General features: G+C 30.8%; 2 protein-coding genes across 2 annotated transcripts; both read right to left on the bottom strand.

Moving 5' to 3' along the window:
- Window positions 1-359: 359 nt before the first annotated feature.
- Window positions 360-1887, bottom strand: LOC135194665 (uncharacterized). The gene is made up of 3 exons (XM_064220438.1): window positions 1748-1887; window positions 941-1142; window positions 360-701 (listed from the first exon to the last, which is right to left on the bottom strand). The coding sequence occupies exons 1-3, from the start codon at window positions 1777-1779 to the stop codon at window positions 456-458; spliced, it is 480 nt and encodes a 159-aa protein (XP_064076508.1). The 5' UTR covers window positions 1780-1887; the 3' UTR covers window positions 360-455.
- A 3291-nt stretch (window positions 1888-5178) lies between these two features.
- LOC113402454 (uncharacterized) lies at window positions 5179-7746 on the bottom strand. The gene is made up of 5 exons (XM_026642718.2): window positions 7586-7746; window positions 7236-7469; window positions 6737-6872; window positions 6447-6574; window positions 5179-5538 (listed from the first exon to the last, which is right to left on the bottom strand). The coding sequence occupies exons 1-5, from the start codon at window positions 7591-7593 to the stop codon at window positions 5403-5405; spliced, it is 642 nt and encodes a 213-aa protein (XP_026498503.2). The 5' UTR covers window positions 7594-7746; the 3' UTR covers window positions 5179-5402.
- Window positions 7747-16748: the final 9002 nt, after the last annotated feature.

The raw sequence follows: 16748 nt of genomic DNA, 5'->3' as shown, positions 1-16748 counted from the left end.
AATATACCTTCTTAAGGTTTTAAAACGGCGCCACTGTACATTACCGAAAACGTTATTTCACATCAAATGATTTGCTTTTAAATCTATTATTAAGTACAAAAATTAGACAGGCAACTCATGGAACTTAAAAACTTTTGTTAGATATTAAAATTATAAAACTTTCAAACTTAACTATTAGATAGATTAAAAATATTTGTAATTAGTTTTCTGGTGTTTTTGTTACAAAATATAATAACATTATAAATCCTTTAAAACCCTACGATATAATTATAATACTTACCAATTAATTTTAAATTTATTTAGTTAATGTATATACTTAGTGCAATAAAAAGTATCTCAATTAAATCACGTCAATAAAATGATCAGAACCAAACAAAGGCTTTAATTTCAAAACCAATAACCCTAATGAAAAAACTACATTCTTTAACAAAATAAAATGTCTTGTTGTTTTATTATTACCATTGAGAAAGTAAATCAAAATCAGTGAGACGTTGTAGAACAAAAGTTCGTTTTTTAATTTTCTTTTTATCCTTGATATTTTCTGTATGTTTTTCTTGTTCTTTAGTTACAGCTTTCTTAGTTGGCTTTTTACCCGTTTCTTTCATTTTTTCTACTTCACATTTCATATCGAACGGACATTCGTCAGCGGGATATATAGGCATCATGATTACTGGTACATAGTTTGATTTCCCACTTACTTTCTACAAAGAACAAGTATTTAAGTAGAGCTTAAATATTATTATTATTTATGTAATTAAAGTAACATACAGTTTAATCCAATAAAATGTCGTCTCAGGCAACACCATATTTAATACAAAATACAATTTATTTTTGATCAAGTTATAAAGTTGTTTAATTCATAAAAGTAAAACAAATATCACAGAGACTATCGTAAATTGAGGTAAACATTGAACAGAAGCAATATTTGATTAATAAAGACCTGATTTTCAGCTGCACACTGACAGCAATAACTTTGAGCGGCGGATATTGATTTAGAATTTACTAAATGTTGGACTACTGCTTTTAGCCTTTCTTCATCCATATTATCTGGTTTACAATTTTCCCATTTGCCCTCTGAATTCATTTGTACTAATAATGGAGCTGACATATCAAAAGCGTCAAATCCTGGTCTAGCTAAAGGACTGAAAAATATTTATAAGGACGTTATATTTATTTGAATAGTTGAATATCAATAGAAATAATAGAGCTATTTTGAGATACTGCTTTAAGCAGTGATCAAGGAAATCATTGTAAAAAAGTATTCATTATTTAGATGAAACTCAACCGCAGTTTTATCCATCAACCCAAATTGTTGGAATAAACTCCAAACCTTCTCCTCATGTGAAGCGATGCCCTTTACTGAACCTACAGCTTTCCATTTATCGTGAACAAACATTTACCGTGGTAATGTCGTGTCATCGAGTAGTCTTGCCAGTCGCAACTCGTCTTATTGCCTATTGTTGCTTGGTATTACCAACAACAAATACGTCATTGACAAGATCAGAATATAGTATGACACATAAGTTATTCAGGCATTCATTTTAAAAAATAGAATTAGGTACGGTAGGTACAATTAGGCTGTGATTGGGTATGTTGTCACAGTTCTCACATGCTTTCCACGTGGATCAACGTACGAATAGTATTTAATTAAATTTGATCAGGTGTTTATTAAGCAGTTGTTGTTGTGAAGACTCGATATTTATCCTAGAGGTAAACAAATAATCTAAGTAAACGTTATTTTACTTACACTTTAGCTATTTTATCCATGTTATCAGTCATTTTCACTTTTTCTTACTCTATTTACGTTTCAATGTATTTCTAAATAACTTTAAATTTATTCGAAATGTGGTATTAATTTTGAAAAAAAAATTTTTTGTATGTTTTCCTCAAATTATATTTTGTCAAAACTCATTAAATTTGAACAGAAGTTATAATTATAAACTTCAGCCAGCCTTATTGAATTTTAACGAATAAGTATTTATGTGTGTAATATATAATTATAATTGTATCTGTGTCTAGGTATTCATTTATACAATATCTTAATCTACAAAAACAACACAATTATCATACTTTTATTGTACTGGTACTATACTGTATTTGAACCGATTTTTAATCGCATTCTAAACATTTTTGCTTGAATCAGAAATGACCATACAACTACTCACTAGATTACTAATAAAAAAGAAAATTAAAAATTTTAAAAACCCCCCGACACAAAAAATAAACTAAAAATTAACAAATAATATTTTATGAAAGTTCAAATATTTTTATTATCCAAGCGTCGTCGTCGTCGCGTTAGGGGACCGCTAAAGTTTAAGACTTTTTCCAACAATTATTTAATTAATTATTACGAATTACATTTAGGTACGAACGATCGTAAGTTTCATGCATGCTCTACGAAATGCCGCGCGCGGCGAGCTCGGTGTGCGGTCTCCCGATGACGACGCGATGACGACGCTTAGAAAATAAAAATATTCATTCGAAATCTTACCCTAACATGTCATATTTGAAGTAACACGGAACCAAATTTCGAATCGATAGGACATAATATGGAAGGTAGTCAGATCACCTCATCAACTAATAAAGAGCTGATGATCTTAAAACGGCTGATCAGGTCATTGTTACCTTACCATACACTTTCAATATCATTGAAGTAACACGGAACCAAATTTCGAATCGATATGATATATGGAAGGTAGTCAGATCCCCTCATCAACTATTAAAGAGCTGATGATCAGCCAAACGGTTGAACAAATTTTCTTGAAACATGGCTAAGAACACTCGGGATAAAATTATCTACCTTCTCTTTTTGCGTCGAGGGTTAAAAATAAAATATAGCATAGTAATTCAGCGTATTTATATCGATACGCTGTGGTAAATTGCTTTACAAAAAAAAAAAAACGGTATTACTGTTTGCGATCAGTGAAAATTTCAATGCCCACGGTCACGCTCATTTGGTTATAGTTTTCCGCCTTCTTGTTTACGTCTTTTGTGACCGAGAGTTTTAGGAATAATATTTTCTGGGTATGGTATTACCTTCTAATTAAGGACCACGAGATTATAGCTTTGTTAATATATCTTTTACCAGCTCTAATCTTATGGTGCCATCGAGCTGCCACTTAAATATGCGGAGATAGAATTATTAATAAAATCATTATTAAATTATTGCTAAAGAGAGAGAGTTATTAATTTTGACCATAAAATCAACCAGATTATATATCGGTAAATTAACGGAAGCGACAGTCGGGACAGTCGAGTCAGCCGTCGCCCGTGTGCAATCCATGTTCTTATAGCGATCTCCGCTCACACCAAAAAGAGCTCAAAACACAAGTTTTGTGAATATATCACTGACTCTATCAAAACATCACACATCTGCTTTGTTATTTCTTGTTTTATCCTTTCTGCTACTGCAAATAATATTAATGGCAGTCAACAAAAAAAGTGGTAGTTGAGGTGGTGTAGTTAATGTATCATGGATCGAAAAGATGATAAAAATTAATAACAGATTTAAAAAAAAATCTACTGGATTCTGAGCAGTTAAAAATATTTTTTGAATTCAGAAATCTTGCCAAAACTTTGCCAAATAAAAAATAATTGATTATAGAACTCATATGTATATCCACATGCCGAATTTGGAGTTTCTGAATCTGTCCGTAACAAGGTTTCGGTAATGCTATCAGAGAATCTCAGGGTTTCGAGTCGTCAAGCCTAATGACACTAACTTTATATAAGTTTGCTTAAATTGTATCAACTAGAAACACATATTTAGAATTAAAAAAATACATTTTTTAAGCCGAATGTTTGCTTTATTAATTATAAAATAAACTATTGTGTTTGTAATTAGAAATAATAAATGAACAAAAATATTTTTGGTTAGTATTTATTACTTATAGTTAGAAAGTAGTTATTTTAATGTAATTTATTTGATTTCTAATAATAATTTGACGGTAAGCCAAAAATCTAAAGCTAATAAATACCCTTAAAACCTTACCTTACCCGGAGCATTTCTCTGCAACAGTTCAGGATTCAAGTATTCCGTAAGTGAGTGAGAAGAACTTAAATTCACAGTGCGCTACCAGTTATGATACAAGGCAACAGGCGAATGTTCAATTTAAACTTTCGGATTGTTGTGTACAATATATTACAGGCGAATGCTCTTCTGTCAGTGAGGTAGTACTATAATTTAATGCTCAAAATCGAATCTTAGATTGTTATATTAGAGATGAATTCTCTCGGTGTGGGACCACCTTTCAGTAATTAATAGGTACAAGTACTCTATTCCAACCATAACAGGAAAAAAGCAAAATAAACAACATTTGATAGCAAATTGACACGATATCATTAGTCGAGAGCTGGATTAATCTATGATATTCATTATGGATTTGAGTTTTGATCGTCGTTATCGGAAATAAGTAGCTAAGTGTAATAGTGTTGTATTATAAATAAAGATATATTAATCATAAACTCTTAGTAGTGTACAATATAGCTGAGTAACTAGCAAATCGCAAGAAATACGTAAATCTAAGGTTTGTGTATCTTTTTTCCTACTTCCATCGGAATGGGCAATACGTTTAAAGAGCCTTGTTAGATAGTTATACTCTATTCCATTTCCAACCAAAGAGGAGAAAAGCCAAATAAACAACATTTGACAGCAAATGCATTTGACGCGATATCATTGGTCGAGAGCTTGATTAATTTATGATACCTATTTACAATTTGCGAAAAAATTGCGTTTTGAACGTCGGCGAAACTGTTATCAGAATTTTGGAAGTAAAATTAAGGTGCACGTAAGTAGTTAAGTTAGTATAAATAAATATATATTAATTATAATATCTTAGTAGTGCACGATATAGCTGAGTTATTATCAAATAGCATGAAATACCTACGTAAATCTAAGTTTTATTTTTATTCCTACTTATATTGGAATATGCTATAGATGAGTTTTAATTTTCCTATATTTCCTAAGGGTAAATGTTGTTAAATAAAATAAAAACATAATATTATATATTTTTTTAAACTTGTTATTGGCGATGAAATATACGCCTTTTATTGAATTCACGTATTAGTTATTAGGTACATGCAAATTAGTACTCAGTTACCTTTATAAGACAAAATTAATTGTAATAAAAAAATGATTTCTTTTTAACCAATCAGGTAATAGGTAGAAAAACAAGCATGATATGTAATATTTTGTCAGAAACTATTTTATTTGAAAATAAAATAAAGGAAATTACAAAGGAATGAGAAGAATTGAATTCAAACTGAAACCAGGTATATTTTTTTCGATGTGAATATAAACTATAAACATTATTGTATATAATTTGTTACATCAGCGAATAACACGAACCTACCTGGTAACTACCAAGTAATAGCTAATTGTTTTTTTTATGTTTATTTTTCTGCTACCATTGGGACAATAAATCAAAGTCCGTATGTCTACTCAGGAGCCAAGGTTTTGGTTTATTTAATGGTCCTTTTCCTTGTTTTAATTCGCCACCTTTAGTCTTATCGGTTTTTTTACACGAATGCCAAATAAATCTAAAACACAAAAAAATATACATGAATACGTGAAACAACTATATTATAAAAGGTACAGTTTACATGGAGGAGTGCAGAAAGATAATATTTTTATATAATACTTAGCCGCGTACCCAGCGGGATATCCGTTCGGAAACATTATAGAGGAACCAACAGATTTTTCGGAAACATTAAAATTACACTTTTTTGGTAACCTAATTTTAGCTATTTCTGTATTTGCATTTTCAATAATTAAAATCTTGTCTATAAAAATAAAGACGAATCCTTACAAAACTTTCATCCCCAATTTCATCTGCTTAAGTAACGAATTTTCAAAAATGCTGCAAGATTTGACCAAAATATACAGATTACATGCGTAGTGTACCATAAATTTAATACGAATTACGAAACTTCATACTTCATAGTTTACGTTCATAATGCTAAGTGCCAAGCAATGAACCAATGACAACACAACTCACGTCATGTCAATGTTTTGACTTTTTTTTGTATTTTGTTGTTCGATAAGGTATCGTCCAGCTCAGTCTCATTTCTCCTATCTTTCAAATCAATGTATCATATGTATATGTTAGCAATGATTTATTACGGTTTAATTTTACCCAATTTTATATGGTTAAGTTTCGACGGTAGTGACATCTACTGGTATATTTATAAACTACAAGCCTTTACCTTTTAGTGCAAATTTGCAAAAGTAATAGAGCGCCATCTATTATGCAATCTTATAACTAAATGACGAAAATCGTAACTGAAGTGACTTAAGTTAGTTTTAGATTGGTTCCTGTAGATGTCTCTACCTGTCTTTTAGATAATAAAGTATGTACTGGTCTATATCTACGAGTTGTGAGCAAGCTTTGGCAAAATCATTAGCTAGCAATTTAATACTAACTAATAGAGTCTATTAGAAACTTTACCTTGGAGTCCGAACAGTTTGGTTGTGGACAGGGCACTTATATTCCCAGTCTGGTAATTGTAAAATGTAAATAATCTCCTCATCTTCTTCAGCTTCTTTACGTTTTTCAGATTCGGTTTTTGCGTATGGCTATAATAAAAGAAATCTTGCGAAAGTATCATATTTCTAAATTGAACAAATCACATCTCATATACTTTTTATATATGTATTATAAAAAGTATATGAGATATTATATATTATTTTAAATTTTGTACTAATAATCAGAATCATATAGATTAAATAAACACATACAAACACACTAGGTGCAGATATTGCTTCACTAGGGTCGAGGAAGCCATCAAGAATTTGCTGGTTAATCTTATATTTGCGGGCTAAATTGAAGTGCTTTACATCTTCTTGGGTCATGGGAAAAGTGATGAGAGGTCGCCTATTAAAAATACAAAAATTAAAATTTAACTAAATCTTTTTAATAGGTTATTAATATAATAATATTGTATATTTTTTTATATTACAGCCTTGAGGAAGCATTGTTGCACAAGTATTGTTTATTTCTTCAGAATCACGCAAAAACTACTAGTCCGTCTGAAGTGGAACTTTCACATGGTAGGTTTTAGAATGTACATAGGTTCCATAATAGATATTATTATATTTCATAGATTTTATTTGACTCGAAGTATTAATTAATTGTAATAAAAATAAATAACATTCATTTTCCTGTTATTAAACATTGCATTTTATATTCATGCGTATTATGCGTTTTTTTTTTCGTTTTTTCATTTAACTTGGTTACCTGAATGGATCAAGATAAAGGGCTCGTTGCGGTAATTTGAAGTTCTTTTTAATGTAGTCTTCATCGAGGAGTTGGAAATCGCTCTTAGCTGTACTGGACGCCCCTCCCATTGCTCGAGCTGGTGGTAGCCTAGCTGTGTTCTTTTCAGGGCCACGTGGCACGAGACATATTAGGGGCAGGGCAGATTTGCCGGGAGAGCCTGTGCTGCCTCCAGTGCCGGTGCACGTACAGCAACTGACATTTTAACAGACACATTATAAAGCTTTTAATACTTAAAATAAATAGTGTAGGTAGCTAAGTTAGGATAATACTAATAATAAACTAATCTTATGTAATTAAATACAACCAACCTCGCCATTTTTTAATTCGTTACAAATGATTGTAATATTAAAAGAGTTATTGTCCCAAGGTTACCATTTTTAAGTAATAAGGGTTTTTTTAATTTTCAATATAATTTTACATTATTTATAAATTATTTTTTATAAAAATGTAGTTTGACAAAATATGACATGATGTATTGAATTTTTATTTTGTCGTCAGCCGGTTAGATAGCTGAATATTAAAAAAGGTTATTTACAAGTAGACAATTTAACTTTAGAAGGCTGTATACTTGTAAAATGTAGGTACCGTTTTTTTTAACTGTGACATTTTATTCGGGAAATATAAATAACTAAATACTTATGAATCTCCTTCATTGCAACAGCCTGAATATGTACAGAGGGAGGGAAAAAAAAGGTAACACATGAAAATAATTTAAGCATCATCTCAATCTGTAAAGTTATTTATACACATCTATACTTTTTTGAGGTCCGTTCTCTATGACATTTCTAAAAAGAAAAAATAATGAAATTAGATCTATGATATAGCAAGCGTAGCGGCCTTTTCCTGATTTTCGAAAATTCGCTTTTCTGATCGTTCCAAATCTGAAATGATCTTAGTTTCTAACCTTTACTTCTTTTAAATCAACAATCTCATGAAGTAACGATTAAGTAGAACGTGTGTCGAGAATTCTACTTTGATGGTCTTTAATTTCTGGTCTAAAACTTTCTGTGTTAAATGTTTCATACTTTTTCTTATCACGTTACAAATAGCATGGAACATTTATACACAACTAACACAGTTTAAAGTTGCCAAGTCCTAAAATACAAAAGTGAGACTCGACTTTATATTACGTCTGATATTTTGCATAAAAACTCGGTCAAATGTTTAAAGATCAGGTTCATATCATGTGCCTCTGGCTAGTTAGCTAAAAATACGTTTTCAAATCTAGGCATCAATTTTATAATTGAATATTGTTACGTTCGATCCGCAACCACTGCGCGCGACTGCTTTTCGGTCAGTGATACCTTGAAAAATAGTTGGACCGACCGGGAACCACAAGAGAAAGGGTGCGCGCATCATGTTTGTAAAAAAATTTCAAAGAGAAAAAATGATAAGCAATCACGACTTTATATTATAAAAGTATTTGCTTCACTTTTTAAAATAAAATCCAATTAGCCAATTTGATTCTATTCTAAACATAGAAAAATCATGGCTCATTTTATATTAGGAAGATAACACACCCGATACCTTTGAAGGTTAATGGAACCTATAGGAATATACTTATATAATGACTAAATTGTTCATGTGAATCATTTATTTGCGCGCCTAGAAGGTAAAATCGACTCGTAAGACGTAACGGTAAACGGCTTGCCGCACTTTTATGGGGTCAGATTCAGAGTCAGCTGGGTAGCGTTGCGTCTACGTAGCGCTAACGCTGCGTTCATTCCTGATTTTTAGCTATTTTCATTTATGGGACAACAAATATTGTGTCAAAAATGAAAATAGTTACAATCAATATATTTAACTTCAGTTCGTTTTTAAATGCTTTCCGATAATTTAGCAGTTCATAAGTTTATGATTTTTTGTGAGCCGATTGCAACTAAAAAATGTTACTTCTAAATATTAAATGTTATAGAAATAACTATATCAGTAAAAAATATTGTAATATATTATTTATATCTTATAAATTTTACGTGTTTTATTTAAAATATATTATCAATATTTTCTGTTATAATAGCTTTATATAAATAATCATCAACTTTGCGCTTGTCTGTCTGCGTTTATTCTATTGCTGAACATCAAGTTAAAGTCAAAAGTCAATTTCTTTATTGTGTATACTCATAGATGTGTTACACTTTCGTATTGTCTCTCAAAAATTTATACCGGAAGTACTAGGGAGAGAACCGGCGAAAGAAACTCGGCGGATTTTTTTTTATCTTATCTTTAACAAGTATGATTTCCAATATTATATTTCATTATAGTTTATTAACAGTTGCTTTACGATATATTGATGATAATAATATTTATATTATACAATATACATACATTTTATAATACAAGAAATTAAACAAAATTTTAATCCGCTTTCCGCTTACATACGGTACAGAGAACATATTTGGGCAATGGTATATGGTATATATAATAAGATACCGGAAAATATAATCAATGTACTATTTACCAAATTTAAATTTTTTATTTAATATATAACATAATTAATCAATAAATCTTATTATTCATTAAAATCATTCTGTGGATAAGGGCACCGGGTTTAGGCTTTGGTTCCAACACAGGACTGATTATACAATAATTGTGAATACTAATATCATTGTAAATCTGGTTATTTAATATAGCTATGCGAGTTTCTTGTAGTTTTTTCTTGCTGAAGGTTGCTTTCCAAAACGGCAAAATATTGACGAATCAAATTTTTTTACTGTAAAGTTTTCTTGAATAAAATGCATTTATTTATATTTTACTGTGACTCCCAGGTCCTTAAATATTTTTATCATAATCAATAATATTTTTGTATTCCAGTATTAACGTTGAATGAGTTCGTGTAATTGGAGACGTAACATATATGTTCCCTAGGTTTGTAGCGTATAGGTTATAAGGAATGATTAATATTTCTTACAGCGCCAACATCTATGGGCGGCATTGACCACTTGGGATAAATGAACCCAATTGCCAATCTGCCTATCCTATCCAGTTATGTTATGTTTCCAATTTTACAAATCTTTCCGTTACATACTTATACTGTCTGTATATGGTTTAAGGGGTGATCAGTGAAAATAATTTGTGTCTTCTTCTTTCAAATCTCTTATCAACGAGGATAGAAAGAGATACATAAGTATTTTAGTGAACATTTACCTTTATAAGTAAGGTCTTAATATTCAACTTTGACTTAAGATATGTTGACATGCAATATTCTTTTTTTAATTAATTACGATCATTGGCAAAAATACAAGTTATAAATAGATACTCGAAATACATAAAAATATAACACATTTAATTACTATGATATATTAGAAATGAAACAAGAAAAATTTAATCTACGTATAAACTACATCCACAAAAAATTCGGAACAACAAAGTATTATTAAAATTGAATACAAATTAATATTGAAACTAGACAAAGTATTATTTGCATTCGTTTTGTGTATATGTATAAAGAATATAAACAATACTTTGATCTATATTAGATTTTAAACGGAGAGCTTTGGATATAAGGAACAAATAAATAACTTAACATTTAATAAAATCCCCACAAAATTGAACAATATTTTAATATTAATAAAAGCGTCGGTACATATAACTTGTTATATAAGAAACCAATCATAATTTTTCTAGATCAGAACATCCTCCGATGGAGGCAATAAATTCGTTGCCGTGGGCGATAAAGAGACGTACGTTTGGTGTAATACACCCACCGATATAATATAAAACCCGATATATGGAAAGCCCAAGCTATTGTAGCTCTAATGTCATTCTAATAAAGACGCTATTAACTTATTATTATGTAAAGTTCTATTCGAGAATTTTGCTGGGTGTAGAAAGATTGTCCGTTGAAATTGACGCGTGGCGGTCACTGATCGCTATATTAAGCATCAAGTCTGCGAACGTAGGGTACGATGAGTTTGTTTGATAAAACTCCCTCTGTTTAAACCTGTCGAATCAATAGCGGATTAGACACGATATTAAAACCGAAAAGTTCCGGCATTAGGAACGTGAATTACGTATAGGTGCGGATAGCTTCTCTGTAAATCTTTCATAGGCGTGTCAAAGATGGTGTCATATAGGTATGTACATACTAAGCAAAATTGAAACTATTTATACCCACAATTTTAAAATAATTTTAGCCTATATATAAATAGGCGAAGATAAATTATTCGGTACCTTTTTTTTGCTCAACCGATGTTCTTTTTTTTGGTTCGATTGGATGGTAATGCGATTGCTATTGACCATCTTTAATTAAAAGAATTAGAAAAAAATGTCTTGTCTATTGACGTACCATATTGATAAAAGATTTTTATTTATTTTTTATTTAGTTAGTAGAAAAAAAAGTCTTCTCATTTATGGATATAGATTTAAACACATTGTGAATTTAATATACGATAACTGTTTAAACATAAATATATCACTAACAACTGCCCATATCAATTAATGTAGAACAATAATATAACTTAAACAAAAAAAAAAAACTAAACTGATTTCACTTTGTCATGATCAAGTAAATCTGACTTAAAAGAAGAATTTAATTTGTGGAAAAATTCGACTTTAATATTATCGACTTCGACGTAAATACGACGCGTTTTGTTTAATTTGACATAAAATATTCGAATTTTTACAAAAGTTTCCATTCACAAAAACGAACCACAATTTAATTGTAACTGGGGACCAATTTAACTTCTTTACATCAGTTAAGTTACGATCTCGATTGTATTACGATCCATCTTAGACCGACTTTGTAGAATAGGTACTCGGCTGAACGGTATCAATTATGATTCGATTGCGATAAACTGTCAATTTGTTAGTTGAGCTGCGGCTCTGGACTGCACTATAAGATATTGAGACTCGCTGGTGAATTCAGACGCCTATATCTGCTCCGCGCGTCTGTTTTTATTTCTATTTGAATATTTTAATGGATTCATTTTTAACATGGTGGTAGGGCTTTGTGCATGCCAGTCTGGGTATCTACACACTCGTTATATATTCTAGCGCCAAACCGCAATACTTAAGATTGTTCTATTCCGGTTTGAAGGATGCTTAAGTCTGTGTACCTACAAACATAATGGACATTAAATACCAGTTCCTAAGGTTAAGCTGCAATGGCGATGCAAGAAATAGTTAAAATTTCTTACGGCGCCAATGTCTACGGGCAGTGGTGATCACGTACCATCAAGTGGCCCATTTGCCAGTCCGCCTAACTGGATTATAAAAAAAAGAAAAGTTTCCATTTTAATCAACATATATAAATACATATTAAATTATCTATTATTAATTATATGATGATGATGTCCTGATTGTTTTAGGTCATGGTCACCGTTCTCGACGTACACTCTTACTCATGATAAAAATATCATAGTCTTATAACCCGATGGGCAAAGAGTTCAGGCACAGGTTCAATAGCTTTTCATTAAATCTAGACTCTCGGCTAATACTGAGTATTTCTCCATAGAAAAGCTCAGTAGTCATTTCTCGGGGCTAAAACACAACATGGATTTTGCATTCTTTTTTAAAGAAGAACGAGGGAGTCACGTGTCAAAATTATACATATATTGAATTTACATTTTTATTTATTGAGACATACGTTTGAAGTGAATAAATAAAAAATATACCTAACATTTTTTATTTAAATGAAATAGAAACTTTGCCAATTATGAATTGTTTCAATATGAACTGTGTATAGTTTCGTTTATTTGAAATGTATGTAACTTTTTTAGCGTCTGTTTGTAGATTCATTGCTTTGATTAATCATATAAATTATTATTAGCATCACCGTCAGCAGAAATACTTAAAATTCATAAATCAAATAGGAAAGACTTAGTTACCGAACGTCAAATCGTACCAAATAAGCCAATAATCGAAGTAGGTCTGCAAAACACGATCTAACGTAAAGTTAGATAACTTTCAGAATTTGTTTACCGTCGGATATCACAGCACCTGTTGAATTCCCAATATCGATCAAACGCTCCTTGTCACGCATAACGATGTTATTCCTTTTGTTACGACCCTTTTTTGTTTCATCCTCTCTATCAAAATCAGCTCTGCATAATTTGGATCAAATATCCTTATTGTTATCAACGTTTAACGTAAAATTTTTGAGGTTTGAGTTCACTTTGACGTCGTATTTGTGATACCGATAATGGTTATGGTTATGATCCTATAAAATAAACTTCAATTATCTAACTTTTAGGGTAAATGTTACCATAAAATTATATAAAAACCTTGCTAATATTTTTTGACAGCTTTGACGTTCACGTTACGCTTATTTAGAAAGGTAAGTGATACCATACATATATAAGTGTATCATTGTATGTTATAACCTGTTTTAATATATTTTATATGTAATGTAATGAAATTGATATTCGTTTATTGGTAATAAATTATGACTAGGTCAGCTGAGTCTTTGATTGGAAACACATTTTCAGAACAAAGCCTTTAACTAAATCCATTAGCAGAAATTTCAGCATTCCTAGTATGCATAGTAAAATTGTGTCTATAGGAAATATTTATGTAATTTTATTTCTCTCTGCTTAAGAATTTACTTGTATTTTTTTTTTATTAGAAAAGGAAAAATCACTGTGCTGTCTTATCGCCAACACAGTTATCTCTCTCGTAAGCACATAGCTAATTTATTTTGATCGACTTAATTAGAAACTTATTTCTCTTATAAATAACTAGCTGTTCTGCGAGGTTTCAACAGCTGTAATTATTAATAAGGTTATATAGTACATAAATTCAATCGCATCGAAAAAGAAATTCAAATCGCATAAACGATAAACGTTAATCTCAGCATCTGTCAGATTTATATATATTAAACCGGTCATATCAATAGTTATAAGATTTTTCTGTTATGAAATTCATAATATCAGTTCGGAGTCTAGAATTCAGCAATGATTATATTCCAGTGACTCTAAAAGTGCGTTAAGCCTTCCTGCTTCTGAACTCTCTCCATTCTTGTAGTATTTCTCGTATTTTATCACATTATTAATAAAGATTGCATTGGTGTTTGCGCACACTTTTGCACTATAAATGCTCATCACATAAGACAGTACTATCATTGGTATAGATTGCTTTGTGTGAATATAATGATTCATTTAGGATACATCTTGTAAACTAAATTACTGATGACCTCCGTGGTCGAGTAGTGTGTACACCGGTTTTCATGTCCCGGGTTCGATTCCCGGCCGAGTCGATGTAGAAAAAAAGGTCATTAATTTTCTATTTTGTCTTGGTGTTTGTGGTACAGTCGTTACTTCTGATTTCCATAACACAAGTGCTTTATCTACTTACATTGGGATCAGAGTAATGTATGTGATGTCCAACATTTATTTATTTATTTATTAGACTACTTAACTTACTAAATTACGATACAACCATCATCCAAGGTAAGAAATTCATCGACATTTCTTAACACTAAAAATTTGTTTTCTACCACGTGACCCGTTGGCTCGCGACAATTTCAAGTTGACGACATTTTAATTAGCCTTATTTGTCGACCTTTATTTATTCAGACGGAGCGGTTTATTGAACAATCATTATTGATCATTAGACTGTCATCGGACTCATTCCTGTGCTTAAATTGTGTGTCGAAAAATTTAACACTTTTCTAAACACATTGGTTCATTATTCGTTCACGAATGTTTTAATACGTTTTGATTTAAACTAAATACATATATTATTCATTTTCTTCATAAATCTGGTAGTCGTGATTTTGATTTGGTACCTTTTTAATTTGTAAATTGTAATATAAAATTTAATAATTATAACACTGTGTGTGTGTGCGTGTATATTTGTGATAGTGTGCAAATTAGAAAGACATCAAGAAAGTAACATAAAAAAAAAAAAAAAATTATAATAATTTAAACACAAATGTATTTCAACAATAAAAATAGTTGCAATGTATTTTTTTTCAAATACAAATAAATAAATATATACATTTATATTTTTATTTATATATGTATGTATGAACAATTGTTTTACTAAGCGTTGTAGTAAAACTGGTCACTGCAGTGACCGTGGAGTTTTTATTGAAACTTTTGATTGTAACATTGTTATTTACACCATTGAAAATTTGGGCACTTAGTACTACGTAATACTTTTGTAACAAGCACCTTTTAATTTGAAATATCAATTACGCGCCTTGGAAATAAGACCGGCTCGTATGCCGTGACGGCCAGCGGCATGACGCTCTTTTATGACGTCACGCACCCTCCCTGTCATCGCTTGATCCCTGACTCTCATGCTAAAATTATACAGTAGTCTGTACCATACACCCAGAATGTATAAATTTATTCAACATTTATTTTATTAACGAAGCTCTATGTTTTGATGTATTTTAATCCACATTCATTAAAAATTCTTTAAATAACCATCAATTTCGCTGTGTTACATTTACCGCGCTTTTCACGACGGTCCACACATTTTTTTAAATGCTCCATTTAAGATATCTGTTTTGAAAATCATTTCATTTATCAGAAATAAATATATATCGATAAATAATAAACAATACCTCTTTACTTTACTAAAAAAGTACGAAATGTATACGTACATGTGAATGTATACGCTAAACACGATTGGTGGCGTGAAAATTATTTCGATTGTCGGAAAAATCAATTGAACCTATTTTATCACGATCAGTTCTCGAGTGGTGATAAGTGTCGATAAACTTTTGTTATCGAGTAAGCAATATCATATCATATCAATGGCTTTGATCGCGTCGCACACGATGAGAACACTATAAAATTTTATGTGATTTATCTCAAGATAAATTGTTATAATATTAAAATATTAATAATTGAAGTTTAATTAGATATGGTTCTCAGTCAACTCAGTATACGATATTGAACGAAATTATACCTTTAATTTATCATGAAAGTTTTACTAAGCTAAATTTACTTGGTGGTACGGCTATGTCCAAACCCGTCTGGGTAGGTTGATACCTGAGTGGGTGATCCCACTCATAGTATTTTATTCTTTGTTCCGGTTTTAAGGGAGGGAGAGTCAGTGTAACTACCGGCACAATAAAATCTTAGTTCCTTCATTGGTGATATGAAGAAAGATTAATATTTCTTGCCAGTCCGCCTACCAAAATAAAATATCTGGATACATTTTTAATCTACATTTATACAAGGAATAGTGTACTAATACTTTTAAGATATTTTTAATTAAGGTTTGTGATGATCTAACGACTTGTATGGCGTGCGATGTTTTATCTTATGATAAAATATTATAGCATCGTCGTGTGTGATGTGCTTTGCTATGATCGAAACTTAATATCTACTATGTTACCTTTAGAGTATAGTTTGAAAACTTATTCCTAAGTTCCTTATATTATTATATAAATAAAGCTTGGTGGTAGGGCTTTGTGAAAGCCCGTCTGGATAGGTACCACCCACTCATCAGATAATCTACCGGTAAACAGCAGTACTCAGTATTGTTGTGTTCAGGTTTGAAGGGTGAGTGAGCCAGTGT

This window comes from Vanessa tameamea, chromosome Z, assembly GCF_037043105.1.
Source record: "Vanessa tameamea isolate UH-Manoa-2023 chromosome Z, ilVanTame1 primary haplotype, whole genome shotgun sequence".
Taxonomy (NCBI): Eukaryota; Metazoa; Arthropoda; class Insecta; order Lepidoptera; family Nymphalidae; genus Vanessa; species Vanessa tameamea.
Note: the sequence above shows the minus strand (reverse complement) of the source record. Positions and strands in the feature narration are given on the sequence as shown.